This window comes from Lolium perenne, chromosome 4 (assembly GCF_019359855.2).
Source record: "Lolium perenne isolate Kyuss_39 chromosome 4, Kyuss_2.0, whole genome shotgun sequence".
Lineage (NCBI taxonomy): Eukaryota > Viridiplantae > Streptophyta > Magnoliopsida > Poales > Poaceae > Lolium > Lolium perenne.
This window is the reverse complement of record NC_067247.2, coordinates 358,480,839-358,508,676: the sequence shown is the minus strand read 5'-3', so window position 1 is coordinate 358,508,676 and position 27,838 is coordinate 358,480,839. Positions and strand designations below refer to the sequence as shown.

General features: G+C 48.0%; 1 protein-coding gene and 2 long non-coding RNA genes across 6 annotated transcripts; 1 reads left to right on the top strand and 2 right to left on the bottom strand.

Annotated features, from left to right (window-relative positions):
* The first annotated feature begins 7,236 nt into the window (after positions 1-7,236).
* Positions 7,237-7,728, top strand: LOC127347959 (uncharacterized). The gene is made up of 3 exons (XR_011742217.1): positions 7,237-7,428; positions 7,510-7,608; positions 7,680-7,728. It is a non-coding gene; the product is annotated as an uncharacterized lncRNA (long non-coding RNA).
* Positions 7,729-9,745: 2,017 nt separating this feature from the next.
* On the bottom strand, positions 9,746-13,883 carry LOC127296854 (uncharacterized). 4 transcript variants are annotated; one of them, XM_051327074.2, is made up of 4 exons: positions 11,708-13,883; positions 11,235-11,431; positions 10,785-10,865; positions 9,746-10,259 (listed from the first exon to the last, which is right to left on the bottom strand). In XM_051327074.2, the coding sequence occupies exon 1, from the start codon at positions 13,788-13,790 to the stop codon at positions 11,835-11,837; it is 1,956 nt and encodes a 651-aa protein (XP_051183034.1). In that variant the 5' UTR covers positions 13,791-13,883; the 3' UTR covers positions 9,746-10,259; positions 10,785-10,865; positions 11,235-11,431; positions 11,708-11,834. The 4 variants fall into 4 exon arrangements, with proteins under 4 accessions (XP_051183034.1, XP_051183035.1, XP_051183036.1 ...); XM_051327075.2 differs by having other exon boundaries at positions 9,746-10,253; XM_051327076.2 differs by lacking the exon at positions 10,785-10,865.
* A 4,854-nt stretch (positions 13,884-18,737) lies between these two features.
* LOC127349191 (uncharacterized) lies at positions 18,738-19,610 on the bottom strand. Its single transcript, XR_011742216.1, has 2 exons — positions 19,426-19,610; positions 18,738-19,300 (listed from the first exon to the last, which is right to left on the bottom strand). It is a non-coding gene; the product is annotated as an uncharacterized lncRNA (long non-coding RNA).
* Positions 19,611-27,838: the final 8,228 nt, after the last annotated feature.

Here is a 27,838-nt window from a genome sequence, read left to right as displayed (position 1 = left end):
CAATGGGGAGAAGACAACCATCTAGCTACTGCTATGGACCCATAGTCCAGGGGTAGACTACTCACACATCACACCGGAGGCGACCATGGCGGCGTAGAGTCCTCCGGAGATGATTCCCCTCTCCGGCAGGGTGCGGAGGCGATCTCTGGATCCCCGAGATGGGATCGGCGTTGGCGGCGTCTCTGGAAGGTTTTCCGTATCGTGGCTCTCGGCACCGGGGTTTCGTCACGGAGGCTTTAAGTAGGCGGAAGGGTAGGTCAAGAGGCGGCGCGAGGGGCCCAGACCATAGGGCCGCGCGGCCAGGGCAGGGGCCGCGCCGCCCTATGCTCTGGCTGCCTCGTGGCCCCTCTTCGTTTCGTCTTCGGACTTCTGGAAGCTTCGTGAAAAAATAGGCCCCTGGGCTTTGATTTCGTCCAATTCCGAGAATATTTCCTTACTAGGATTTCTGAAACCAAAAACAGCAGAAAACAGCAACTGGCACTTCGGCATCTTGTTAATAGGTTAGTTCCAGAAAATGCACGGATATGACATAAAGTGTGCATAAAACATGTAGATAACATCAATAATGTGGCATGGAACATAAGAAATTATCGATACGTCGGAGACGTATCAGCATCCCCAAGCTTAGTTCTGCTCGTCCCGAGCAGGTAAAACGATAACACAGATAATTTCTGGAGTGACATGCCATCATAATCTTGATCATACTATTTGTAAAGCATATGTAGTGAATGCAGCGATCAAAACAATGTATATGACATGAGTAAACAAGTGAATCATAAATCAAAGACTTTTCATGAATAGCACTTCAAGACAAGCATCAATTAAGTCTTGCATAAGAGTTAACTCATAAAGCAATAATTCAAAGTAAAAGCATTGAAGCAACATAAAGGAAGATGAAGTTTCAGCGGTTGCTTTCAACTTGTAACATGTATATCTCATGGATATTGTCAACATAGAGTAATATAATAAGTGCAATAAGCAAGTATGTAGGAATCAATGCACAGTTCACACAAGTGTTTGCTTCTTGAGGTGGAGAGAAATAGGTGAACTGACTCAACATTGAAAGTAAAAGAATGGTCCTTCAAAGAGGAAAAGCATCGATTGCTATATTTGTGCTAGAGCTTTGATTTTGAAAACATGAAACAATTTTGTCAACGGTAGTAATAAAGCATGTGCATCATGTAAATTATATCTTATAAGTTGCAAGCCTCATGCATAGTGTACTAATAGTGCCCGCACCTTGTCCTAATTAGCTTGGACTACCGGATCATCACAATGCACTGTTTTAACCAAGTGTCACAAAGGGGTACCTCTATGCCGCCTGTACAAAGGTCTAAGGAGAAAGCTCGCATTGGATTTCTCGCTATTGATTATTCTTCAACTTAGACATCCATACCGGGACAACATAGACAACAGATAATGGACTCCTCTTTTATGCATAAGCATGTAACAACAATTAATAATTTTCTCATATGAGATTGAGGATATATGTCCAAAACTGAAACTTCCACCATGGATCATGGCTTTAGTTAGCGGCCCAATGTTCTTCTCTAACAATATGCATGCTTAACCATAAGGTGGTAGATCTCTCTTACTTCAGACAAGACGGACATGCATAGCAACTCACATGAAATTCAACAATGAATAGTTGATGGCGTCCCCAGTAAACATGGTTATCGCACAACAAGCAACTTAATAAGAGATAAAGTGCATAATTACATATTCAATACCACAATAGTTTTTAAGCTATTTGTCCCATGAGCTATATATTGCAAAGGTGAATGATGGAATTTTAAAGGTAGCACTCAAGCAATTTACTTTGGAATGGCGGAAAATACCATGTAGTAGGTAGGTATGGTGGACACAAATGGCATAGTGGTTGGCTCAAGTATTTTGGATGCATGAGAAGTATTCCCTCTCGATACAAGGTTTAGGCTAGCAAGGCTTATTTGAAACAAACACAAGGATGAACCGGTGCAGCAAAACTCACATAAAAGACATATTGAAAACATTATAAGACTCTACACCATCTTCCTTGTTGTTCAAACTCAATACTAGAAATTATCTAGACCTTAGAGAGACCAAATATGCAAACCAAATTTTAGCATGCTCTATGTATTTCTTCATTAATGGGTGCAAAGCATATGATGCAAGAGCTTAATCATGAGCACAACAATTGCCAAGTATCACATTACCCAAGACATTTATAGCAATTACTACATGTATCATTTTCCAATTCCAACCATATAACAATTTAACGAAGAAGAAACTTCGCCATGAATACTATGAGTAGAAACCAAGGACATACTTGTCCATATGCTACAGCGGAGCGTGTCTCTCTCCCATAAAGTGAATGCTAGGATCCATTTTATTCAAACAAAACAAAAAACAAAAACAAACCGACGCTCCAAGAAAAAGCACATAAGATGTGATGGAATAAAAATATAGTTTCAGGGGAGGAACCTGATAATATTGTCGATGAAGAAGGGGATGCCTTGGGCATCCCCAAGCTTAGATGCTTGAGTCTTCTTGATATATGCAGGGGTGAACCACCGGGGCATCCCCAAGCTTAGAGCTTTCACTCTCCTTGATCATGTTGCATCATACTCCTCTCTTGATCCTTGAAAACTTCCTCCACACCAAACTCGAAACAACTCATTAGAGGGTTAGTGCACAATAAAAATTAACATATTCAGAGGTGACACAATCATTCTTAACACTTCTGGACATTGCATAATGCTACTGGACATTAGTGGATCAAAGAAATTCATCCAACATAGCAAAAGAGGCAATGCGAAATAAAAGGCAGAATCTGTCAAAACAGAACAGTTCGTATTGACGAATTTTAAAATGGCACCAGACTTGCTCAAATGAAAATGCTCAAATTGAATGAAAGTTGCGTACATATCTGAGGATCATGCACGTAAATTGGCTTAATTTTCTGAGCTACCTACAGGGAGGTAGACCCAGATTCGTGACAGCAAAGAAATCTGGAACTGCGCAGTAATCCAAATCTAGTACTTACTTTACTATCAAAGACTTAACTTGGCACAACAAAACACTAAACTAAGATAAGGAGAGGTTGCTACAGTAGTAAACAACTTCCAAGACACAAAATAAAAACAAAGTACTGTAGGTAAAAACATGGGTTGTCTCCCATAAGCGCTTTTCTTTAACGCCTTTCAGCTAGGCGCAGAAAGTGTGTATCAAGTATTATCGGAGAGTGATGTATCGTTATTATGAGCTCCCCCATCCGCAGTGGTACCAAGGGCTTTGTCAATTTTAGGCCTATAATAATACTTCTTTGGTTTAGGCACTTTAGAGACATACATAAACTTTTGCTCCTTACCCACATAAGCTTTCTCCTTATATTTAAGAGAAGAAAATGTTGAACCCAAGGTTCCCATAGCCTTTTCAAGTTCATCAATCCTATTGATTTGATCATCATGGACAACACAAGTTCCTAGGACACTAATTCTTTCATCAATTCCTCCTAAGGATTTATCAAGTTTATCAGTTTTATCAAGTAACATTTCCAATTCAGCTTCAATACTTGGAAAATTTTTCTCTATGGTTTCCAATTTTTTCATAACATCTTCAAGAGAGATTTCAGTTTTAACTTTATCAACAGGGGGTATTCCAAATAAACTCTCAATAATGCAACTAGCTTCTAATGCAGGAGTACTTAGGAAGTCACCTTTTGCGAGACTATCAAGAACATATCTATTCCAGCTAGAGATACCAACATAAAAATTCCTGAGTAAAATAATGGTGGAGTGTTTCTTAGTGCATCTATTATGGGCATCGCTAATTCTATACCAAGCATCTCTCAAACATTCTCCCCCTCGTTGCTTAAACGTACGAACTTCAACTTCAGGATTACTCATTTTAGTAGTAGTAAATAAAGCAAACTAGATAAAGTAAATGCAAGTAACTAATTTTTTTGTGTTTTTGATATAGCAAACAAGATAGCAAGTAAAGTAAAACTAGCAACTAATTTTTTTGTATTTTGATTTAGTGCAGCAAACAAAGTAGTAAATAAAACTAAGCAAGACAAAAACAAAGTAAAGAGATTGAGAAGTGGAGACTCCCCTTGCAGCGTGTCTTGATCTCCCCGGCAACGGCGCCAGAAAATATGCTTGATGGCGTGTAACTCACACGTTCGTTGGGAACCCCAAGAGGAAGGTATGATGCGCACAGCATCAAGTTTTCCCTCAGAAAGAAACCAAGGTTTATCGAACCAGGAGGAGCCAAGAAGCACGTTGAAGGTTGATGGCGGCGGGATGTAGTGCGGCGCAACACCAGGGATTCCGGCGCCAACGTGGAACCTGCACAACACAACCAAAGTACTTTGCCCCAACGAAACAGTGAGGTTGTCAATCTCACCGGCTTGCTGTAACAAAGGATTAACCGTATTGTGTGGAAGATGATTGTTTGCAGAAAACAGTAGAACAAGTCTTGCAGTAGATTGTATTTCAGTAAAGAGAATTGGACCGGGGTCCACAGTTCACTAGAGGTGTCTCTCCCATAAGACAAACAGCATGTTGGGTGAACAAATTACAGTTGGGCAATTGACAAATAAAGAGGGCATGACCATGCACATACATATCATGATGAGTATAGTGAGATTTAATTGGGCATTACGACAAAGTACATAGACCGCCATCCAACTGCATCTATGCCTAAAAAGTCCACCTTCAGGTTATCATCCGAACCCCCTCCAGTATTAAGTTGCAAAGCAACAGACAATTGCATTAAGTATGGTGCGTAATGTAATCAACAACTACATCCTTAGACATAGCATCAATGTTTTATTCCTAGTGGCAACAGCACAACACAACCTTCGAACTTTCACACCTTGTCCCGGTGTCAATGCAGGCATGAACCCACTATCGAGCATAAGTACTCCCTCTTGGAGTTACAAGCATCTACTTGGCCAGAGCATCTACTAGTAACGGAAAGCATGCAAGATCATAAACAACACGTAGATATAACTTTGATAATCAACATAACAAGTATTCTCTATTCATCGGATCCCAACAAACGCAACATATAGAATTACAGATAGATGATCTTGATCATGTTAGGCAGCTCACAAGATCCGACAATGATAGCACAATGGGGAGAAGACAACCATCTAGCTACTGCTATGGACCCATAGTCCAGGGGTAGACTACTCACACATCACACCGGAGGCGACCATGGCGGCGTAGAGTCCTCCGGGAGATGATTCCCCTCTCCGGCAGGGTGCCGGAGGCGATCTCCTGGATCCCCCGAGATGGGATCGGCGTTGGCGGCGTCTCTGGAAGGTTTTCCGTATCGTGGCTCTCGGTACTGGGGGTTTCATCACGGAGGCTTTAAGTAGGCGGAAGGGTAGGTCAAGAGGCGGCGCGAGGGGCCCAGACCATAGGGCCGCGCGGCCAGGGCAGGGGCCGCGCCGCCCTATGCTCTGGCTGCCTCGTGGCCCCTCTTCGTTTCGTCTTCGGACTTCTGGAAGCTTCGTGGAAAAATAGGCCCCTGGGCTTTGATTTCGTCCAATTCCGAGAATATTTCCTTACTAGGATTTCTGAAACCAAAAACAGCAGAAAACAGCAACTGGCACTTCGGTATCTTGTTAATAGGTTAGTTCCAGAAAATGCACGGATATGACATAAAGTGTGCATAAAACATGTAGATAACATCAATAATGTGGCATGGAACATAAGAAATTATCGATACGTCGGAGACGTATCATGTGGCTCCTGGATCAAGAGTATGACAGGGATCACCGGGTTGTTCATATGACGGAGAGGGCAACGGATCTTCACCCTTTGAAGATTCGTTACCATGGCACGGTGGATATACCGTATGACGAGAGGTACACGGAGTTCATCGAGCCTACCGGTCTTCTCCCGTTCATATCCCTTGTAAGCCGTGGGGGGCCGAACATGAACCCCTCGGCACTCACCGCCCTTGTCGATCGGTGGAGGCCGGAGACGCACACCTTCCACTTGAGGGCCGGCGAGATGGCCCCTACTCTCCAGGATGTTTCCATGATCCTTGGACTACCTATTCAGGGCGAGCCACTGTGTATGAACACAGCTTCTGATGGGTGGCGCCAGCAGATGGAGGCGCTTATTGGCAGGGCTCCTCTGCTGCCAGCAGAACCAAAGGCGAGGGCTCCCGCCGGCGCGTCTTTCTCTTGGATTAGGACTAACTTTGGACAATGCCCGGAAGGGGCCAACAGGGACACTCTGAGGACGTACACCCGCGTGTACTTATGGTACATGATTTCGAGGACTCTCTTTCCTGACAGTGGGGGGAAGCTGGCCCATTGGTGTTGGCTGAAGGCGCTTACGGTGTTGGAGCACCGGTGGAGTTGGGGAAGAGCGGCACTTGCCTACCTCTACCGGCAGGTGATGATTTGTTCTATGTACTATTTTCCTATAGTAGTGTGCTAGACAAAGTACTAACCAAATGTCTTATGTACGCAGTTGGACGAAGCTTGTCGCGGGACTGGGAGAAGGACTGGGAACGGCGGTATTGGTGGATGCATGCTCCTACTTTCCGTATGGAGCTGGGACCGCCTATCAGTTGGGCGTCCCAGGGTACTCAACGAGAGGCCATGGCCTCATCACCATGAGAACCTTGATCGGGAGCCGACTTGGGCATACCTTTGGGACAATGTCTCGGAGATGACGAGCGATCCAAAGATCATGTACATGCAGTACACTGCGGCGTTGGACACTCTTACCGCTGAGCAGGTAACCGATCACTCTTTTGCAATCCTAGTTTTCATTGATTCTACTAGCATGTTCGAAATTCTGAGATATTTGTATGATGCAGGTGGAATGGGAGCCATATGGTAGCTACTACCATATTGGCGCGGGGATGGCTGACCTCAACCACAAGTGCACGGAGGAGGCGCGGTTCTGGCGTATGCGCTGCCCACTCATATGCATGTGGCTTGTTGAACACCACCAGCCGCACAGAGTGATGAGACAGTTTGGGCTGTATCAGGAGTGCCCACCTCAGTGGCAAGACACGGACAAGGAGCTTCATAGGTAAACTTCTGGAATCATGCGATGGAAGATTCTTGATAGAAGAGGTACAATCTAACTTCTTGATTCTTGCAGGCTTGATAGGCAGCGGCAGATGAAGATCACAAATTGGCCAGTTCATCATAGCGGCCATGTCGCAGTGTTCCTACACTGTTTGGAAGCGACACGGAATGCTGGCCCTGTGGAGATTGTGCCTCACGACTTGGCCGCTTTCAACAACTACCTCGAGTGGTTCCATGAAAAGACGTGTATCGAGTTAGTGAAGCACGCGTATGCTGAGGACATCTTGGACGACCCCATCGAGTTCGATGAGGTTGCGCAAAGCCAGCACGACACCTTTGCTCGCAGAGGGAGATCGACTTCTATTGCTTCCGAGCTGAACTTCGTGGTAATGGATTCTCTCACTAACTAGTACATCATCTAGATTGCCATGTGCTCGCTTAAATTGTGTATGCTATGTTTGTCAGAGCGGACGGAGATCCAAAAAACAGCTCACGAGTGCGAGATTATGTGGGAGCAGAGCGGGAGAGATGAAAAGCCTGTCGGACCGTTGCGGCATTTCATTAAGGTATGATCACAAACTTTGAATGTATGCTATTATGTTCTGGTGCCTTTGTAACCATGAGTTCCATGACGCAGAACACTGCACGAAAGATGCGACGGTTAGCCAACTTGTTAGGTTGCCGCGAATGCGAAATTCCTACATCCTCCTATTCTGAAGAGCGGGAGGTATGGACTATTTTGTTGCTGTCAAACATGTTCCTACTAATTTCAACTTTTGTAATCTCATGTGTTCATGTTTGTGAAGATTCCTGACGATGAGGAAATTTCTGAGTCAAAGCATACCTCCAAAGCATACCTCCAAGCAAGCCCCACGGTCAGCTTACCAGTTGAAGCCAAGGGGCAAGGCTCCAAACCGGTACACTCCGGAAGATTATGTCAACCGAGGAAAGAAGGTTGTCATTGAGGAGGATGAGGGGCCGCCGCGGAGATCATCTTTATCGAGTATGAGGAACGAGAGCCGTTATCTTCAGAGGAGGAGGAGCAGCAGGAGCAGCAGCAACAAGAGCCACAGCAGCGGACGAAGAGGATGGCCGTCCGGAAGCAGCCCGTGAGGACGGCACGTCGAGGACGACACTAGGATGTGCTACATGTTGTTGTGAACTATATCTTCATAAGTATCGAGTTGTGAACCATTTCGAACAATGTCTGTAATGCTACTTGTTGTTTGAATCTACTTGCTACGATATGAGCTATGAAGTGTTATATGTGTATGTTCTGAAATTGCTACTTGTTGTGTCCAATGTTGTACTCAAAACTATTGGAATTTGGTATGATTTTTCATGTTTTTAACACAAGTCAATGTGTGGCCCCCTCCACACTGGCGCCACACATGGCAACATACAGCAACTTTTGGGTCGAAAACATCCAGGGGCTCCGGACGATTAGTCCTTAGCCGTTTTGGCGAGCCTCTTTGTGTGGCGCTCGTGGCATCGGCGCCACACATGCTAGTGTGGCGCCCGTTGCATCGGCGCCACACATAGAGCCTCGCCAAAACGGCTAAGTCCCAGACGAATTGTCTCACAGTATGTTGGGCAATTATAAGTTGGCATGTGTGGCGCCGATGGGAGGGGCGCCACACATGCTGCCACGTCGGATCGGCGCACCAGCTCAGCGTCTAGGGCGCCACGTCGGCTGGGAGAGTGGCGCCGACAGGAAGGGCGCCACACTGGCATGTGTGGCGCCGATGGGAGGGGCGCCACACAAAAGGGTTAGATGGGTGAAATAGTTTCGCCGGAGGGTCAGTCTATGCTTTTCTTTCACTTTTGGGTTATTTTTGTGCAAATCGCCTCGGGGCTGTGGAGGCCTAGAGAGAGGGAAAGGGGAAAGGTGGAGGCGCGTCTTGGGCGTTTATATGAGCGGGCTGGGCTGTGAAGTGCATGTGGGCTCCTAGATGTATATACTCTCTTTATTTTGAAATTCATCTTTGATATATTTTTGAAATGTTAAAAAAATTCAAACAAAAAATACACGTGTACATCTTCAGATGTTACTGGCGCACAAAGTCTTTAAATGAAAAAATAAATTTTTGTTTGGGCTGTGTAAAAAAGTCAAAATTTGGTGATAAAAATGAGTTTTTTGTGATATAAATTGTTTTTACATCATTCACAAAAAGTATTGATTTTTCACGAAACTGTACAAACACACATCACATAGATTGTCGAGAGGTACATCTATTTTTTTTTTTAGAAATTTTAACAGTTACAAATATAGTTTTGGGTGGTGGGAGCATATGCACCCAGGAGCCGAATTGAATTTCCAAATCTATCTAGGTTTTATACTTTTACATTACACACATAATATAATGGAGATGGAGAAAAAAAAATTCTCTGCGTACGTACAAACTGGAACAGTCTATCTGTACATACTCTCACTTTCTTTTAATGAAAATGAATAATGACACAGTGGAGGTCTTCCCCACTGTAAGAGTGTGAAAAGAAAAACTGGAACTGTCTCAAAAACAAGTGTACAAACTTGAAAGTGATACCATGTAAAATCTTAGGTACGTGCTATACAACAATCCTCTTAAAAGAAATGTTACAAAATAAAACACTTGCTACTATGATCTTTATGTGCATCTTCTATCCAAAAATATAAGATTATGATGCAGAAACAAAGCGGACTTTTCTCAAAGCCACTCTGTATTTCTCAGAAACTTATGAGTTTACAATATAATCAATTAAGGTTATATTACATGAGAAGATCACTAAATGGGAAGTCACTTAACAAAATCTTGAAGTGGTATACCCTGCACGATAATAGTAACATATTATATTATCCCAGACTAAAACAACACTGTAAGTAGCAAAAACAAAACTACAAGTACATATTATGGACACATCTACTCAAAAGTATCCAGGCCCATTCTCCGAAAATAAAAATCATTCTCGACAAGTACCCAGGCCAATACTACTGCGCTGCATCATATATTGTCATTGTTTTGCCTAAAGTGTTGTTTCCTCGATTATCGCAGAATGCTGCCCTCTGCTACTTTACACCGTTGATGGAACGAGCCATCAAATTAACCTCGTATGCAAGCCATAAACCAACATATTAACACGGAGGAGAAGCAGCTGATCTTCATTTGGGTAGCACACATCCTCCATGCCAATTATTTCATCTTATCCTCAACTCTATCTATTCTCAGAGAACCTGTTGCTACAGTAAGTGAGGAAATTATAAGTAAAACTTGCAGCCACCTAAAGCAATTGAAACTAAAAATATGCTTAAATGAAGGAAACGAATAAAAAAGGACAGAGAGACAACATAAGGTTGCTATTTATATGCTCTCCAAGTTTCAGGATGTTAGTTAGGAAACTATTTTGCAAAAAATTAACACACAGAATTTTAAGATAAGGAAAAAATCGACAACCTTATTGCACAACTAGACCACACGGCAAATAAGCCCAGCCACGTGCTCTTAACTTCACAAAGCCTGGCTCATTCGCCATGAGAGGTTTGAAACATTGACAAGAGCAATATTGACTTTGCTTCCTTCTTTTTCTTTTCCACGCTCTTGGAGCTAAGGCTAAAGGGGGACATTTATACTCTCTAGACAGTTATATTTCTTTCTTTGCACAACAGCTTTGATTCTCTTGCAGTAAATTGAGGACGTAAGATTCTCATGCATACAAGATTCTCTTGAGAACTATTGTACACAAAGCAGATGAAAGATAGCGATACCTTTTTATGTGCACCCGGTTCTTCCCTTCTGATCAATTACGTGTGATGTTAATAGTTCATGTTTAAAGTGATTTGCAGTCACTGAAATTGAAAAGGAAAAATTAATGTGCAGTCTCACTCAGTTCAGCAGCATCTGACAGGAAGTATGTGATATTTTAGGTGCATGTGTAAATATTTGCGATGATGTTGTGTTAATTATTGATTGTGACTGCCCAGCAGGCAATATTTCCTGTGTTGCTATTGGTGTTCCATAAAATAAACACCTCTATATTGAAATGCTAAAGCAGGTCTACCAGAGGTGTAGAGTCAACTAAGCAACAGGAAACAGGGAGTAAACTAGTGATATGTTTCTTAACAACATTGTGGAATTGAAAAATGAAAGCTGCATATCAGGCATTAGTACATTAAACTACTACCTGTAAAAGGAAATCTGGGGAAGAAACAACATACCTGGTAAATTTAAAGAATGCAAGATTCCTCTGATGCCCAGAAAACAAAAGCACACCTCCTGAGTTCTAACAGAATATTTGGGACATTGGTGAAGAAAGTACACCCAGAATTGTTACTTGACTGGAAATCTTTGCAACCCTTGGACCACCCCACAATGAAAACTTCCAGAAAAATTACTCCAGAATTTAACCAGATGCCTACAGAAAATTACGGACAGTCAGTGTGATGCTACCAAACTGCAACACCCCTAGAGTGATAAAAGGCAAAAGTAGCAAAAGAATGTCAGTGAAGCAACATTATATCAGGCAGAGAGATACTTGTACAGAACAACATTGCATCTTCCAAAGTCATACTCAAACTAGTAAGTACGAAGCATATATCATTGCTGATTCCACTATGTTAATGAGCAGAAGGATAGTCTGCATAACCTAGACGGTGTTCCAACGCTCAACTGTAAAATTTCGCATACTCACCTTCAAGTCCACAATACTTGTTGGAGCGAAAATTGTGACAGGTCAAACTGCACAATGCCTTCATTTCTCATTCTTGAATTATCCATGGCATCAAAATTAGAATCCGATACGGCAGAATGTAATACCCTCAAAATTTATCATCTGGAGCAAACCCTTTTTGAAGCATCTCATCATGAAGCTGAAATGACTCCTTCGAGTTGCCAGCTACAACATGACCATTTATCATGGACATGTATGTATATCTATCCGGTTCAATCCCTTTAGCACCCATTTTCTTGTAAACCCACTCAGCTTCCTGCATATTACCGTGTACGCAATACCCATTTATGATCATATTATACGTGACGTTGTCTGGTTGAACTTTTTCACTCTCCATTATGTTGAGCAAATTAAAAGCTTCATGCATTTTTTCTTCTTTAACATAACCATGGATTAGTGTGTTGTACGTAATCAAATCAGGCAACACCTTGGCATGCCTCATCGTCTGGAAAAACTGCTGTCCCTTGGATACATTTCCAGACCGGCAGTAACCTTTAATGATGGAATTATAGGTCATGATGTTTGGCACAATTCCCTTCTTTACCATTTCATCCAGAAAACCGAATGCATCATCCACCTGTCCCTTCTCACAGTGGCTGTCTATCAGGATGCTGTAGGTAATGTGGTTGGGGAAGATTTCTCGAGAATGCATGTCATCCCACAGCTCATTAGCTTTGCCCAGATCACCTTGCCTGCACATTCCATCAATCAAAGTGTTGTACGTCACGATGTCTGGTGTCAAACGCTGCTGCAGCATCGTGTCAAACAGCTGCAATGCTTTCTCTGTGTTACCCTCCCTACAATACCCATGGATTAAAGTTGTGAAGGTGCATAAATCGGGCGGAACCCCCCTCTCCCCCATCTCAGTCAAAAGCTCCTCTGCATCAGACAACCTACGCTCTTTGCAAAGCCCATTCAGCAAGGTATTGTAAGTTACCACATCCGGCAAACATCCGCAGGCAACCATCTCATCCCTAACTCTCAGTGCCTCCAACATTGACCCAGACCTACAGAACCCGCCAATGACCATTGTGTAAATGACACCGTCAGGCATCAATCCGAACTCTCTCATCTCCCTCAAGTACATCACAGCATGCTCCATCTCCCCCCTCCTTGCAAACAACCCGATGAGGGAACTAAAGCTCACCACATCCGGCGTAACTCCACGCCGCCGCATCTCCTTGTAAAACTTCATCGCCTCGTCAACCTGCCCAACTCTACAAAACCCCCCAATCAGCATGTTGAAGCTGCGAACATCCGGCGCCACCCCGCACTCGTCCATCGCGCCGAACACCTCCCTCGCCTTATCCCACCTCCCATTCCTACACAGCCCCTTCAACACCGCGTTATACGTCAGGATCCCCGGCTTTATCCCCTTACCGACCATCGAATCGACGACCGCCATCGCCGCCTCGACATCCCCGGCGCGGAACCTGGCATCAACCATGACATTGTGCGTGACCACGTCCGGGAACACGCACCGCTTCCCCATCTCGGCGACGACGGCGTCGACCTTGTCGAACTGCAGGGCCTTGCAGTGGCTGTGGACCATGATGTTGAGCGTGTAGGCGTTTACCTCGGAGTTAGAGGAGAGGACGAGGCGGTAGGCGTCGGCGGCGAGGTGGGGCCAGCCCGCGCGCGAGAGGGCGGCGAGGAGCGCGTTGGAGGCGGCGGCCGGGACGGGCACGCGGCGGTCGAGCAGGAGGCGGAAGGCCTCGAAGGCCTCCCGCGGCTTGCGGGACTGCGTGTAGGTGCGGATGAGCAGGTCGAACACCTGCGGCTGCGGGGTCGGGGTTGGGGAGGCGGCGGCCAGGAGGGAGGTGACGATGTCGAGCCGGGACGCGCCGCGGCGGCGGGTCATGCGGAGGAGCAGGGACTGGCACTCCGAGGCGCGGCCCGATGCCGCCGCCGCCGTCGCGGCGGCTGCCAGCACGGCGGTCGAGGGCCTCCCGCCGGTTCCGCCGTGGGAGATGGAGAGGTTCGCGGTGGAGGGACTGGTGGTTCCGGCGGCGGGAAGGCGGGATAGGCGGCGGGGAATCGACATTACCGGCGGCGAGCGATTCGGATCGAGTGTTCCGGAGCGGCTCCCTCAAGCTGGAACTGGAAACCCGCTTTCAGAGAGTGGTTACGTAACCCAGAACCAACATCCTTCTCCAATGAGAATACGCGTCCGGCAACTCCGAGTCGCCGCTTGCCGCGGCCGTCATCGTCAATCCGACTCCGACCTCGACTCCAGCAGACCCTGGCGCGTCCAAAATCGCCGAAACCGACTCGACCTCGATCAGCAGCCTTTTTAAGCAGCCGGCGGCGCAACGCAGCCTCCCAATCCCAACTCGCTCGCCGATCGACTCAGATCTTCACAGCAACTAGGTCCTGCCTGCCTTGCCTGCCACGACTGCTAGAGTGTTAGTACTCTACTGCCGCGACTTCGACTTGCTGATCAAGCCAACAATGACGCCCTTCCCTGCTCCCGGCGCCGCCGCGGCACCGCCACGCCCGCAAGGGCCGCCCGCTGCCGCCGGCGTGCCGCGGCCGATCATGGGATCCTTTGGTAATAATTTTGCCGCCGCCGTGAGGGTAGCCCCGCCATCACAGACGCCACGCGTGCAGGCGCCGATCGCGAGGCCTCGCATGCCGTTGGCGCCGCACGCGCAGGGACCGCCGATCGCCGGCGCGCCACGGCCGATGGGCGGTGCCCCGATGTCGGCTCCCTCGCCGATGCCACGGATGCAGGCAGTGCCGCAACCGTCAAGGGCACCGGGCATTCCGCCGAGCACTCGCGCGGTCGGCGCCGCCGTCCCGTCCGCGAGGCCGCGCATGCCATTGTCGCAACCCACGCAGAGAGCCCCGGCGGTGGCGAACCCCGCCGCGCCTTCCCTGGGCAAACGACCACCGACGACGACGGGGCCGGCGCCCGTTCCGGCAGCGAAGCGTCACGCGCCCATCCTACGACCGCAGGGCGCGGCACCTACGGGCGGCGTGCCTCTACCCGCGGGCGCTCCCTCGCCGTCCCAACACGCCCAGGGCACGCCCACGGCCGGGAACGCCGCGCCTTCTCGGCCGCCGCCGCCGCAGCAGCTACCGAACCTGAGCTACGTCGGGGTGTACCGCGACCCGAGCAAGGGGTGGATGGCGCGCGCCATGGACCTGAAGCGGCGCGTGGCGCGCTCCATCGGCCCCTTCGACGACCCGCACCTGGCCGCGCTCGCGCACGACCGCGCCGCCATCACGTGCGCCGGCCGCGGCGTCGCCCGCGGCGCGCCCCTCAACTTCGAGGCGGCCTTCTACCGCGTCGAGACCGCGTTCCTGCACCGGTGGGAGGGCGACGTCTGCGAGGCCCTCGAGAAGGGCGAGTACGACAAGGTCTACGCCAGGTTCCTCAGGGCCGGGTACAGGGCCGCGCTGAACATAGAGGACGGGGACGATGGCGGCGGCGACGCCCACGCGGACGAGCTCGTCGCCAGCTGCGTCGGCGACGCCCAGTTCTTCTGGGACGACGTCGAGGATTTCTTCCTTTGTCGGGCGGCGGAGATCGGGGAGGAGGCCCTCAAGGGCAAGGAGGACGGGCGCGACGACGGCGGGAAGCTGCTGCGGAACAGGTTCGTGGAGATGCACCGGAACAAGTCCCTGTGCCCGGAATGGCGACACAAGAACAGGCTGGAGAAGCTCAGGGTGATGACGCTTCAGAAGCAACAACAGATTCAGACCCAGCAGCAGCAACAACAGCAGATTCAGCAGCGGCAACAACAGGTTCAGATGCAGCAACAACAACCACAGCAGATTCAAACCCAGCAGCAGCGGCAACAACAGGTTCAGATGCAGCAACAACAACCACAGCAGATTCAAACCCAGCAGCAGCGGCAACAACAGATTCATGTGCAGCACCAACAACAACAGCAGAATCAGATGAAACCGGAGCAACAACATGTTCAGCAGCAACGCCAGATTCAGATGCAGCAGCAGCAACGGCAACAACAGATTCAGCAGCGGCAACAACATTTTCAACACCAGATGATGATGCAGAACCAGCAGCACAGGCAAATGATGATGGCGCAGCAACAGCAGCAGTACCTGGATGACGATGCCACGGTGCAAGTGAAACAGGAACTGAGCTAGCTCATCTTCATAGGGCTAAGCAACTTTTGGCATGATAAATGTGTATACATGACTTCGATCCTGGGTGGAATGGGAAATAGAGGCATACTTCAGAACGTAAATGGGACACTTCATTCATCTCAAAACTGTTGTTCGACGATGTAAAACACAAGGGTTTAGTAGTGTTCGTCGGATGTTTTCTGTATGCGTTTCATTTTCAGCTACTGTATAATTAGTTAATTACTTCTTAGGTCTTTCCGAAAATCTGATGGTCAGTTTTGATTGTTTCAAACTGTTTCGCGTTGAGTGCATTTGTATCTCCTAAATTCAGAAATTTAGAACACGAAATTTTGTTAATAGTTATTATGGACCTTGCAAAGAGATGGGTATATGAGGTGAAGTCGGGCGAAGCGGCATTGTTTCCGACGGCGGCGTCCGCGACGAGAACGCCACCTTTGTCTGGCGCAACTCCGCCCCGCATCGGGTCAAATTCTTCGCGTGGCTGCTGGTTAAAGGGCGCATCCAATGCCGCTCGAATCTGCTCCGTAAGGGGATTCTGGAGGAGGACGGCAGCCGCTGCCCCATCTGCGACACCGACCTGGAGACTCCTGCTCACATTTTGTTCCACTGCAGCTTCGCCCGTCAATTCTGGGCGGCCCTCGGCTCTCCTCCCGTCGCCGACGATGCCACGCTTGCCGTGGCCCCGGTCTGCCCGTTGCCGGCCACGGCTCCTGCCCGCTCGGCCTCAACTCTGCGCCTCCTGTGCTTCTGGCACTTATGGAAACACAGGAACAGCGTCGTTTTCGAAGGGCTCTCCCCCTCGCTCTCCTGGATTCGCAAGCGCTGCCGTGATGACGCTACTCTCTGGCGGGCTCGGCTCCCCCTTGACCACCGCGCCGACGTCGATCTGTGGCTCACCTACCTTCCTCCTGTACGATTGTAACATCCTGAGGCCATCCCCCTGCGTTGGATGGGTCTCCCCTCCCCATGTAAATCTGCTGCCCAAAAACCTGGGGTCTTTCACCCCTGTCTTTGTGACAAAAAAGTGAGAAATATATTCAGGTGAGAGCGTTGCTCTCCCCGGTGAACACTCAAAAAAAAGTCGTTGAACTTTTCTACATCACGGAGACATACATTTTTTTGGCCGAACATTGTAGGTTCACGTTTGATGCCACAATGCACATCCAAGAAACAGCAAGACTTACCACGTACCTCAGTTGAATGCTGAAAGGAAAAGGGAAAAAGAGTTCGTGCTAACCAGCATTTTTACATACTCGTTTAAGTAAAAATAGACTGTCATTCTTATTGATTTGCCATGCCTACTCACATCCAAAACGCAGGAGGCTGATTAATACCAAGAGCATCATAACTGAACATTCGGTACAATCGGCCAGGTCGGAGCGGCGTGGCCATGAGCTCGCCATTCTTGCCATAGCTGGCACGGAACATTGTCAGCTGAAGAAGATGGTCCTGGTCGACGTCCACGCAGCGCCGAGCTCCCCCGGGCGGCGGCGCGACCTCGACGAGGCAGAACCTCCCACGTCCTGTGTGGACGAGCGTGCGACACATGGATCTGAGCGGGGCCTGCATGAACGTCAGCCTCTCCTTGCAAAGCCTCCAGGCCGGCTGTGGCGTGGGGTCCTCGCCGGCGGACGGCAGGTCGCAGGAGCAAAGATGGTGGCTGTTTGTGTCTTCGCAGTGCTCGATGCCGACCCACGCATCCATGTCGCGGTCGTAGCTTGCCTTGCTCATGAACGGCAGATGCCAGTCGCCTAGGCGTGTCCACTCGGCACCGGGCCGACCGGTGTCCAAGGAGAAGGTGCTCGTGAACTCCTTGCTAGGGCGATGCTCGTCGCAAGTCGAGAGGAAGATGGTGCGCCCGTCAGGATGCACTGCCTGACCTGCGGTGACATAGAACGTGCGTCCTTTGACGAGGGCGCCACCGGTGGCGCCGCAGGGAATCGACACGGGGCTCCTCTTCCAAGCCCATCGCTCCTCCGCTCGCCCTCTCCATGTATTCAGGTGCTCCTCGTCGCTGTCATAGGATTCAGGCTCGTAGTTGTGAGCGGCGGATTTGGATTCAGATTCATCCGTGTCCAAGTCACCAGATTCAGGATGTGCCCGTGCGTCGCGGAGGTAGTAGAGGGGTAGTCCGTGATTACAGAAGGCGTACAGCTTGTCCCCGGCGGCCATGGTGCTGTAGTGCCCTGTAAGCCCGTCGGGCACGAACGGCCGAATGTCCTGCTTCACCGTCTTGGTGTCGTAGACAAGGGTAAGAAATTTGCTTCTTTCATCGGAAGAACCGGTGGTGACAACAATTTTGCTGCCTAGGGCATTGAACTGTGCATCATCGCCGAAGGAACGGAAAGATAGGCGAAGGACCGGCTGGGGGAGTTGCTGCGGCTGCTCCATGCCGGTGGCCACGTCCGAGTCCATGTCCGAGTCGTCGCCGGCCAGGTCATCCACGTCAAGCTTGTACAAAGCATGGCCGTTCGAGTCGTTCAGCGCCACGTACAGATGCTTGGGACCGCCTCGTGGGTTGGCCATTGTCCGCCACCTCTCAGCGCCGCCGTTACCGTATGATCTTGTGCGGGGGTGCCGGACGGGACGAAGACGGGAGAGGAAGGGCTGGGATCGGGCGAGGAAGGGTCGCCACATTGCGTGCCGGCCGAAGATATCCAAGATCGATTGCAAAAAAGGGACCTCTGATCCAATTTCCGTTGGGTCGGCCGGTATATATAGACGAACTCCTCGTTTTCCATCCGACTGACATCTCACCGTTCAGGAGCGATGCATCAGACGAATCTCCAGACGGCTATAATCCCATCTCCCGTCCACCCATCAAGATCTAACATATACTTCTATATATCTCTCCCTAATAATAAAGCAAAAAGGGTTTCCGTCGTCCGTCATTTTTTCTTCCGATTTTGCCCCTGGAATACATCAAAATTACAATCCTTGCCACCGCTAAGTAAAAAAGAAAACGTTTCGAGAAAAAAACGCCGAGGCCGTCGGCCCGATGGCTTAGCCGTTCATCTGCAAATCAGCCTTGATTCGCCGCCGCCGCGTATCCCGTCCCCGCGGCCGGCCCTGCTACCGGCGCGCCCACTCCATGCTCGGCAAGATCCGCTGGTTTCGACCATGGCCTCGAGCTGTAGGGCTGTTAGGTTCTTCTTTTCTTTTCGTTCCCACACGACAAGACTTCTCTTGACACAACTCGCCTCATCCGGAAACGAGCCCGCGGAAGACGCGGCGGCCTTCGCTTTGGCCAAGCGGTCCCTGGAGGATGCCATCAGGCTGGTTGCAGGCGCGAGCGTCTCTGGCGGGACGGCGCCGATGCCATCGGGCTGGTTGAAGGCGCGGGCGTTGGCGGGCCGCGGTTTCTGTCGAGGATGCCGCCAGCCTGTCGCCTGAGAATCTTGGTGCTGACCTTGCAAGCTCGATGAAATTGGTGCAGGCCTTGCAAGTTGATGTAGAGTTCTTAAAAATTTCAGTTCCAGATTCACAAAAATTGCAGAGTATATCAGAGCAAACAATTCACGAGCCAGATTATTTGCTGCAATCAGAACATGTGAGAAACAGACCTCTGAATCATATCGATCTGAAGGAAAACAGCACGAGCGAAAGGCTAATAGCAAGATCTGAACCCAGGAAGAGTAGTGGTGGTCGTGGGTGTCGTCGTCCTCGCCCAGGACAGGTGCAATCAGGAGGGTCTCGGCGGCGCCGAGGTCGCTCTCACCCAGTCATACACACGGGTCACGAGCTCAGAGGCATTCCGGTAGAGGACTAGCGCGCTGTGCTTCGGGTATCCGCGTCGAGCGCGTGGTAGCCGCCGAACCTGAGCTTGAGGCGTTAGGCCACGTCCATGTTGGCGACGGCGAGGAAGAGCTGCACGGAGTCGCGCGGCAGCGATTTCGGCATGGTGGAGTCAGGTGCCAAGGAGCACGGACAAAGGCGGTGGCGGCTGCGCACGGACGAGCGGCGGCGGCGCAGAACCTTACCGCCGGGGAGGCGGGGACATCGCTGCCTCTCCGATTTCTCAAATGCGGTGCTGGAGATAGGAGGAAGGAGATGGGAGACAAACGCACGTGGGTGGGCCCAACGAAAATACGGACTCGCTGCCATACGATTATACAGAAACACCGGCAGGTTGCCAACTTGCCATACGCGCGTGGGTGGTTGCCATACGCGCGTGGGTGATTGGAGGAAGCAACACCGGTAGGTGAAGGCGTCTGCAAAAACGAGTTTTCGGTTAGGGTCTGTTCGGTTTGAGTGGGGTTGAGGCGGATTGGAAGCTATTGATCCGATAGCATTTTGGGGTCGGAGGTGAAAATGGTCTCGCACCAGCGCACACGCCACGAGGGCAGCGACTGGCCACACGGCGTCCAGTCGAGTACGTCGCCGTTAATGGGGGCAGTTGTGGCCGCTATATAGTACGCACGCTGTCCGGCACCGCGGTGCTATCCGATCATCTCCACCACCGCCGGCGCCATTCTCTCCACCTCAAAATGCCGCGCCGTCTGAAGACAACGTACTCAATGCTGGGCCTCAACGGTCGTGCGCTGCCACCACCACCACCACCGCAGCCGGAGCCCGACGCGGACAACAGCTCCGACGACGACGTAGACCCAAGGTTCGCGGTGTGGCGCGAAGCCTTCTACGCCGATGCGGAAGCTGATGCGGCAGAGTGGGGTGAACAGCCGCAGCCACCCCCCCCCCCCCGACCCGGAGCAGGCGGCAATCCTGACGTCGTTGAACGCGGAGCGGTTCCGGAGGTTGAAGGAGGAGCAGCGGGAGTTCATCAACAACGCTAATCTCGAGCACACCCTCGAGATCTCGCGCCAGCGAGCGGTCACGGAGGAGGCGGAGCGACATAACTCGCCTCCCTCAACGCCCATCGCCACTACGACGCGTTCGCCCGCGAGCAAGCGAGGCGCACCGACAACGAGCAAAGGCGAGAAGCACGGGGACGGCGGCGCCGGCAAGCTCCTGCGACGCCAGCCGCCATGCTCCACCGCCAGATGCTTGAAGGACGGGCCGAGAGGCTGGCACAGATGCAGACGGCAAAGGCGAAGAACGACGATGAGGCAGGCCCGTCGCGCGCCCCGTAGTAGATTGATTAAGTTTACGTTTTTAAATGTCATTTGAATTTCGTTTTGTATCAATTCGACGTACTTTTGTATAAATTTTGTATGAATTTCATTTAAATTTGGTGTTTAAATGTCAATTTAAATTTAAAAATCTATAGGGACCACCTGTTTGGGGGCGCCAGTGTGGGAACAGCTTTCCCAAATAGAGGATGCAGTGTCGACGCCCCCCAAACGGAGGTGCCGGCGCCCCTGCCAGCGCCTATTTAGAGGCTACCGGTGGAGATGCTCTTAAACATGATTCCCTGCCATTCCATGCTAATCCCCACCGGGTAGGGTGTAACCGAACGGGGCCTTAGGCTGACCCATGTTTGTTTTAGTTGATGATAGCATGCGGTAGATGTATGGTTGGTTGCTAAAATACTCAGTTAAACTTGAATTTTGTGCCGAATTAGTGTGGATTTGCTCATAAAAAATATTGTTCTACTCATAAGCATGGTATTTTGTGATTGGATTGTAATTTAATTTTCTCTAGGGTCTTTGGTGGCACTTCGTTGCAGCAATAGTTGGATCAACATATGCCTTCTCTATATATGAGTGTATGTGAGACTCGTAGTATGTCAATACATTATATGGTTTTTTCAAATGTGTAAGTTGTTGTGCTATTTATTATGAAATTTATATAGTGATATTTAAATAGTTTACTGTATTAACACACATGGAATTGGAATTAAAAAGAACTAAATAAATGGACATATAGAGATATATATCTGTCATCCATAATCTATTGGACATGAAAATGGGAAAAGGGCAAAGTATTGCTCCCATTGTGAGGAAAAATTTGAGACGTACTGTTGTTTTTAATACTAAATTTTATAACCATTAGCAAAATATTATGTGTGCACTAGCTGTAAATTTGTTTGAATTCATATCATAATAAAATTTGTGGATGACACGCACCATCATTAGCAGTATGCGGTATTACAAGTCGGTGCAACGAAGGGCTTGCAAAATAATATTATTAAGTATGATTAAGTTGGTCATGAATAGGAGAAAATGTGACCAACATTGATGGTCTGCTATAGCATTTGCGAATTAATTTCTCCCGATGCAACGCACGGGTATTTTTGCTAGTCTATACCTAATAATAAAGAAAATAGGGCTTCTTTTTCATCCGTCTATTTCTACCCCTAATTTTCTATCCAAATTACATGCCGTGTCACCGCCAAGTAAAAAATAACGGTTCGACCGTCCTGTTTCCTACCTCCCATGCCTCTCCTAGGTTCTTCCGCAACCGACCGCATGCTCCCGCCCTTCCTCCCGCCCCACGCTCGAAACGGAACGAGTTCATACCGAACTGCCAAACCAAAACCAAACTCAACTCAATTTTCTTTGGATTCTTGCACTCTCCCCACAAAAGACACCATATATATCCCTGCTCCTCTGCGCACGATTCCAACAGAAACAAAAAAAAACCCCATCGAGCGAGGATTCATTACTTAGCTTTCGCCGGACTGTTGTCTGCTAGTGCTCGACCACGGCGACCGGGACCTCCATCGATAGGAGGATTTATTAATCTCCTGCTGGACCTTCATCGAGACGAGGCTTGATTAATCTCGTGCGACGGGTAGAGAGGCAGGCAGTGCCAAACTGCTCTAACGCTGGAGCGGGGATCGTCCATTACAAAGTGGGACAGGAAGGGGCGGGGGCGCCCGAAGCTAGTCGGGATGGTGAAGATGCAGAGACGCCCGACGTTGGTCCCGATGGGAGGAGGCGGTGGCGCTGGACGCTGGCCGCGACGGTGAGGACAAGACATGGCCTTCAAGATCAAACAAGTGCCTTCTTCACATGCTTACAAGAGGAAGATATTGCGGAACACATCATCATGCAATGCGCCTACGTCCCCCATTTCGACAAAATGCAATGCGCCTACGCTAGGTGTGGCACATTTGCTTCCGTCGCTATGGGCTACTAATTCAACAGCCGCAGCACGATAGTACATGAGAGGCATGGTGGCTTTCCGCAAGGAAGCATATACTCAAGAGAGACAGGAGGAAATTTGACTCGATGATCATCCTAACTGCCTGGATGCTTTGGAAGTTTAGGAAGGGTGAGGCGACAAGGTAATAGAAATAGCCCCCTTGGGTCATCGCTTGTGTGGCCGTAGGGTGGGCTGTGGGCATGGGAAGTTGGTATTTTTCAATTCCCTTTTGTCTTATTTTTCTTTTATCATTTTTATTATATCGTTTAAATCTAAATTCAACTCGCTTATAAATGAGGATCAGTTCCGTTCACGCCGATATGTGCAACGAAGCCCAAAACATATTTCCATCCATTCACGAAACACTCAAGATGAGCAAAAGGCATATATTTTCTATATCCTATATTCTAATATTTATACATATTTATATATAATCCATGTATATATATTATATGAATAAATAAATAAAAGAAAAAAAAAGGGTTTTTTGGTTGGTTTGGTCTTCTGTCCGGCATCGGAAAATGAGCAAAAATATATTCTTCAATATTCTCGGTGGAATTGCGTTATGACGAAATAGTTAAAATTTCACGGGCATGTTTCCTAGTAGTTTGATAAAGAGAATAATCAATATCGCAATGATACTAGCTACGTCTAGTCTCTGAAATAACGCAATATCCTAATGACCGCATGCACACATCGGGGAAAAAAAGGAAAAGCTAAAAAAACAAAAGTTCTGATATAGTATTGTTGTTCTAGTCCTTACAACAACAACACAAGCACCACCGAGGTACCATCTAAAGTCGAATTTCTCTAAAAACCACACCTCCAAAATGAAAACAATGCACAATCATCGTTGTCCCCCGATCATATATCTTAGTTTTCAACCTGGAGAAAGTTCCCGCTCTCAAAACAATACCTTCAACAAGGCCAAGTACAACTAGTTAAGGCTAAACCTTGAATTTTTACTCTAAAAGGTAGGCCATTGAACTTCTCCTATACCGACGCCCCCACTAGCATGGCACTGCTATGAAGTCTGAAACACCAAGCAAGTTCACCATCGATGCAAAGCGTCGAACAACCAGCACTAATCCTCAAAATTAGTGTTGGGCGACCACTCGCCCCCTGTCCTCCCCCTACTCCGCTGCCGCTAGAGGTCACATTGGGCAAAGCCCGGGCAGTTATGGCGGCGGCGAGGTCTCTCCCAACGGGAAGCGACCTTCTCCCCTTGTAAGGCGACGGTGTGGTGCCTCGCGGACTCGACGGCACGGTGTTGCAGGATCTCGCGGTAAGAGCGGCGCTCCGACGGTGCAGGTGGATGATAACACGTGAAGGACACGTCCGTTGGGAACCCCAAGAGGAAGGTGTGATGCGTACAGCAGCAAGTTTTCCCTCAGTAAGAAACCAAGGTTATCGAACCAGTAGGAGATTGATACGCGTACAACACGCGTCTGTTGGGAACCCCAAGAGGAAGGTGTGATGCGTACAGCGGCAAGTTTTCCCTCAGTATGAATCCAAGGTTTATCGAACCAGTAGGAGCCAAGAAGCACGTTGAAGGTTGATGGCGGCGGGATGTAGTGCGGCGCAACACCAGAGATTCCGGCGCCAACGTGGAACCTGCACAACACAACCAAAGTACTTTGCCCCAACGAAACAGTGAGGTTGTCAATCTCACCGGCTTGCTGTAACAAAGGATTAGATGTATAGTGTGGATGATGATTGTTTGCAGAAAAACAGTAGAACAATATTGCAGTAGATTGTATTTCAGTATAGAGAATTGGACCGGGGTCCACAGTTCACTAGAGGTGTCTCTCCCATAAGATAAACAGCATGTTGGGTGAACAAATTACAGTTGGGCAATTGACAAATAAAGAGGGCATGACCATGCACATACATATTATGATGAGTATTGTGAGATTTAATTGGGCATTACGACAAAGTACATAGACCGCTATCCAGCATGCATCTATGCCTAAAAAGTCCACCTTCAAGTTATCATCCGAACCCCCTCCAGTATTAAGTTGCTAACAACAGACAATTGCATTAAGTATTGCGCGTAATGTAATCAGTGACTACATCCTTGAACATAGCACCAATGTTTTATCCCTAGTGGCAACAACACATCCATAACCTTAGAGGTTCTTGTCACCCCTCCAGATTCACGGAGACATGAACCCACTATCGAGCATAAATACTCCCTCTTGGAGTTACTAGCATCAACTTGGCCAGAGCATCTACTAATAACGGAGAGCATGCAAGATCATAAACAACACATAGACATAACTTTGATAATCAACATAACAAGTATTCTCTATTCATCGGATCCCAACAAACGCAACATATAGAATTACAGATAGATGATCTTGATCATGTTATGCAGCTCACAAGATCCGACAATGAAGCACAATGAGGAGAAGACAACCATCTAGCTACTGCTATGGACCCATAGTCCAGGGGTAGACTACTCACACATCACTCCGGAGGCGACCATGGCGGCGTAGAGTCCTCCGGGAGATGAATCCCCTCTCCGGCAGGGTGCCGGAGGCGATCTCCTGAATCCCCGAGATGGGATTGGCGGCGGCGGCGTCTCGCAAGGTTTTCCGTATCGTGGCTCTCGATGCGGGGGTTTCGCGACGGAGGCTTTAAGTAGGCGGAAGGGCAGGTCGGGAGGCGGCACGAGGGCCCACACTACAGGCCGGCGCGGCCGGGGCTTGGGCCGCGCCGCCTCGTAGTCAGCCACCTCGTGGCCCCACTTCGTCTCCTCTTCGGTCTTCTGGAAGCTTCGTGGCAAAATAGGACCCTGGGCGTTGATTTCGTCCAATTCCGAGAATATTTCGTTACTAGGATTTCTGAAACCAAAAACAGCAGAAAACAGCAACTGGCACTTCGGCATCTTGTTAATAGGTTAGTTCCAGAAAATGCACGAATATGACATAAAGTGTGCATAAAACATGTAGATAACATCAATAATGTGGCATGGAACATAAGAAATTATCGATACGTTGGAGACGTATCAGCATCCCCAAGCTTAGTTCTGCTCGTCCCGAGCAGGTAAAACGATAACAAAGATAATTTCTGGAGTGACATGCCATCATAACCTTGATCATACTATTTGTAAAGCATATGTAGCGAATGCAGCGATCAAAACAATGTATATGAAATGAGTAAACAAGTGAATCATAAAGCAAAGACTTTTCATAAATAGTACTTCAAGACAAGCATCAATAAGTCTTGCATAAGAGTTAACTCATAAAGCAATAATTCAAAGTAAAGGCATTGAAGCAACACAAAGGAAGATTAAGTTTCAGCGGTTGCTTTCAACTTGTAATATGTATATCTCATGGATATTGTCAACATAGAGTAATATAACAAGTGCAATATGCAAGTATGTAGGAATCAATGCACAGTTCACACAAGTGTTTGCTTCTTGAGGTGGAGAGAAATAGGTGAACTGACTCAACAATGAAAGTAAAAGAATGGTCCTCCATAGAGGAAAAGCATCGATTGCTATATTTGTGCTAGAGCTTTGATTTTGAAAACATGAAACAATTTTGTCAACGGTAGTAATAAAGCATATGTATCATGTAAATTATATCTTACAAGTTGCAAGCCTCATGCATAGTATACTAATAGTGCCCGCACCTTGTCCTAATTAGCTTGGACTACCGGATCATCGCAATGCACATGTTTTAACCAAGTGTCACAAAGGGGTACCTCTATGCCGCCTGTACAAAGGTCTAAGGAGAAAGCTCGCATTGGATTTCTCGCTATTGATTATTCTCAACTTAGACATCCATACCGAGACAACATAGACAACAGATAATGGACTCCTCTTTTATGCATAAGCATGTAACAACAATTAATAATTTTCTCATATGAGATTGAGGATATATGTCCAAAACTGAAACTTCCACCATGAATCATGGCTTTAGTTAGCGGCCCAATGTTCTTCTCTAACAATATGCATGCTTAACCATAAGGTGGTAGATCTCTCTTACTTCAGACAAGACGAACATGCATAGCAACTCACATGATATTCAACAAAGAATAGTTGATGGTGTCCCCAGTGAACATGGTTATCGCACAACAAGCAACTTAATAAGAGATAAAGTGCATAAGTACATATTCAATACCACAATAGTTTTTAAGCTATTTGTCCCATGAGCTATATATTGCAAAGGTGAATGATGGAATTTTAAAGGTAGCACTCAAGCAATTTACTTTGGAATGGCAGAGAAATACCATGTAGTAGGTAGGTATGGTGGACACAAATGGCATAGTGGTTGGCTCAAGGATTTTGGATGCATGAGAAGTAATCCCTCTCGATACAAGGTTTAGGCTAGCAAGGCTATTTGAAACAAACACAAGGATGAACCGGTGCAGCAAAACTCACATAAAAGACATATTGTAAACATTATAAGACTCTACACCGTCTTCCTTGTTGTTCAAACTCAATACTAGAAATTATCTAGACCTTAGAGAGACCAAATATGCAAACCAAATTTCAGCATGCTCTATGTATTTCTTCATTAATGGGTGCAAAGTATATGATGCAAGAGCTTAAACATGAGCACAACAATTGCCAAGTATCACATTACCCAAGACATTTATAGCAATTACTACATGTATCATTTTCCAATTCCAACCATATAGCAATTTAACGAAGAAGAAACTTCGCCATGAATACTATGAGTAGAAACTAAGGACATACTTGTCCATATGCTACAGCGGAGCGTGTCTCTCTCCCATAAAGTGAATGCTAGGATCCATTTTATTCAAACAAAACAAAAACAAAAACAAACCGACGCTCCAAGAAAAGCACATAAGATGTGATGGAATAAAAATATAGTTTCAGGGGAGGAACCTGATAATGTTGTCGATGAAGAAGGGGATGCCTTGGGCATCCCCAAGCTTAGACGCTTGAGTCTTCTT

Excerpts from the sequence above, each read along its gene's own strand:
- LOC127296854 (XM_051327074.2), bottom strand. The coding sequence starts at position 13,790 with ATGTCGATTCCCCGCCGCCTATCCCGCCTTCCCGCCGCCGGAACCACC.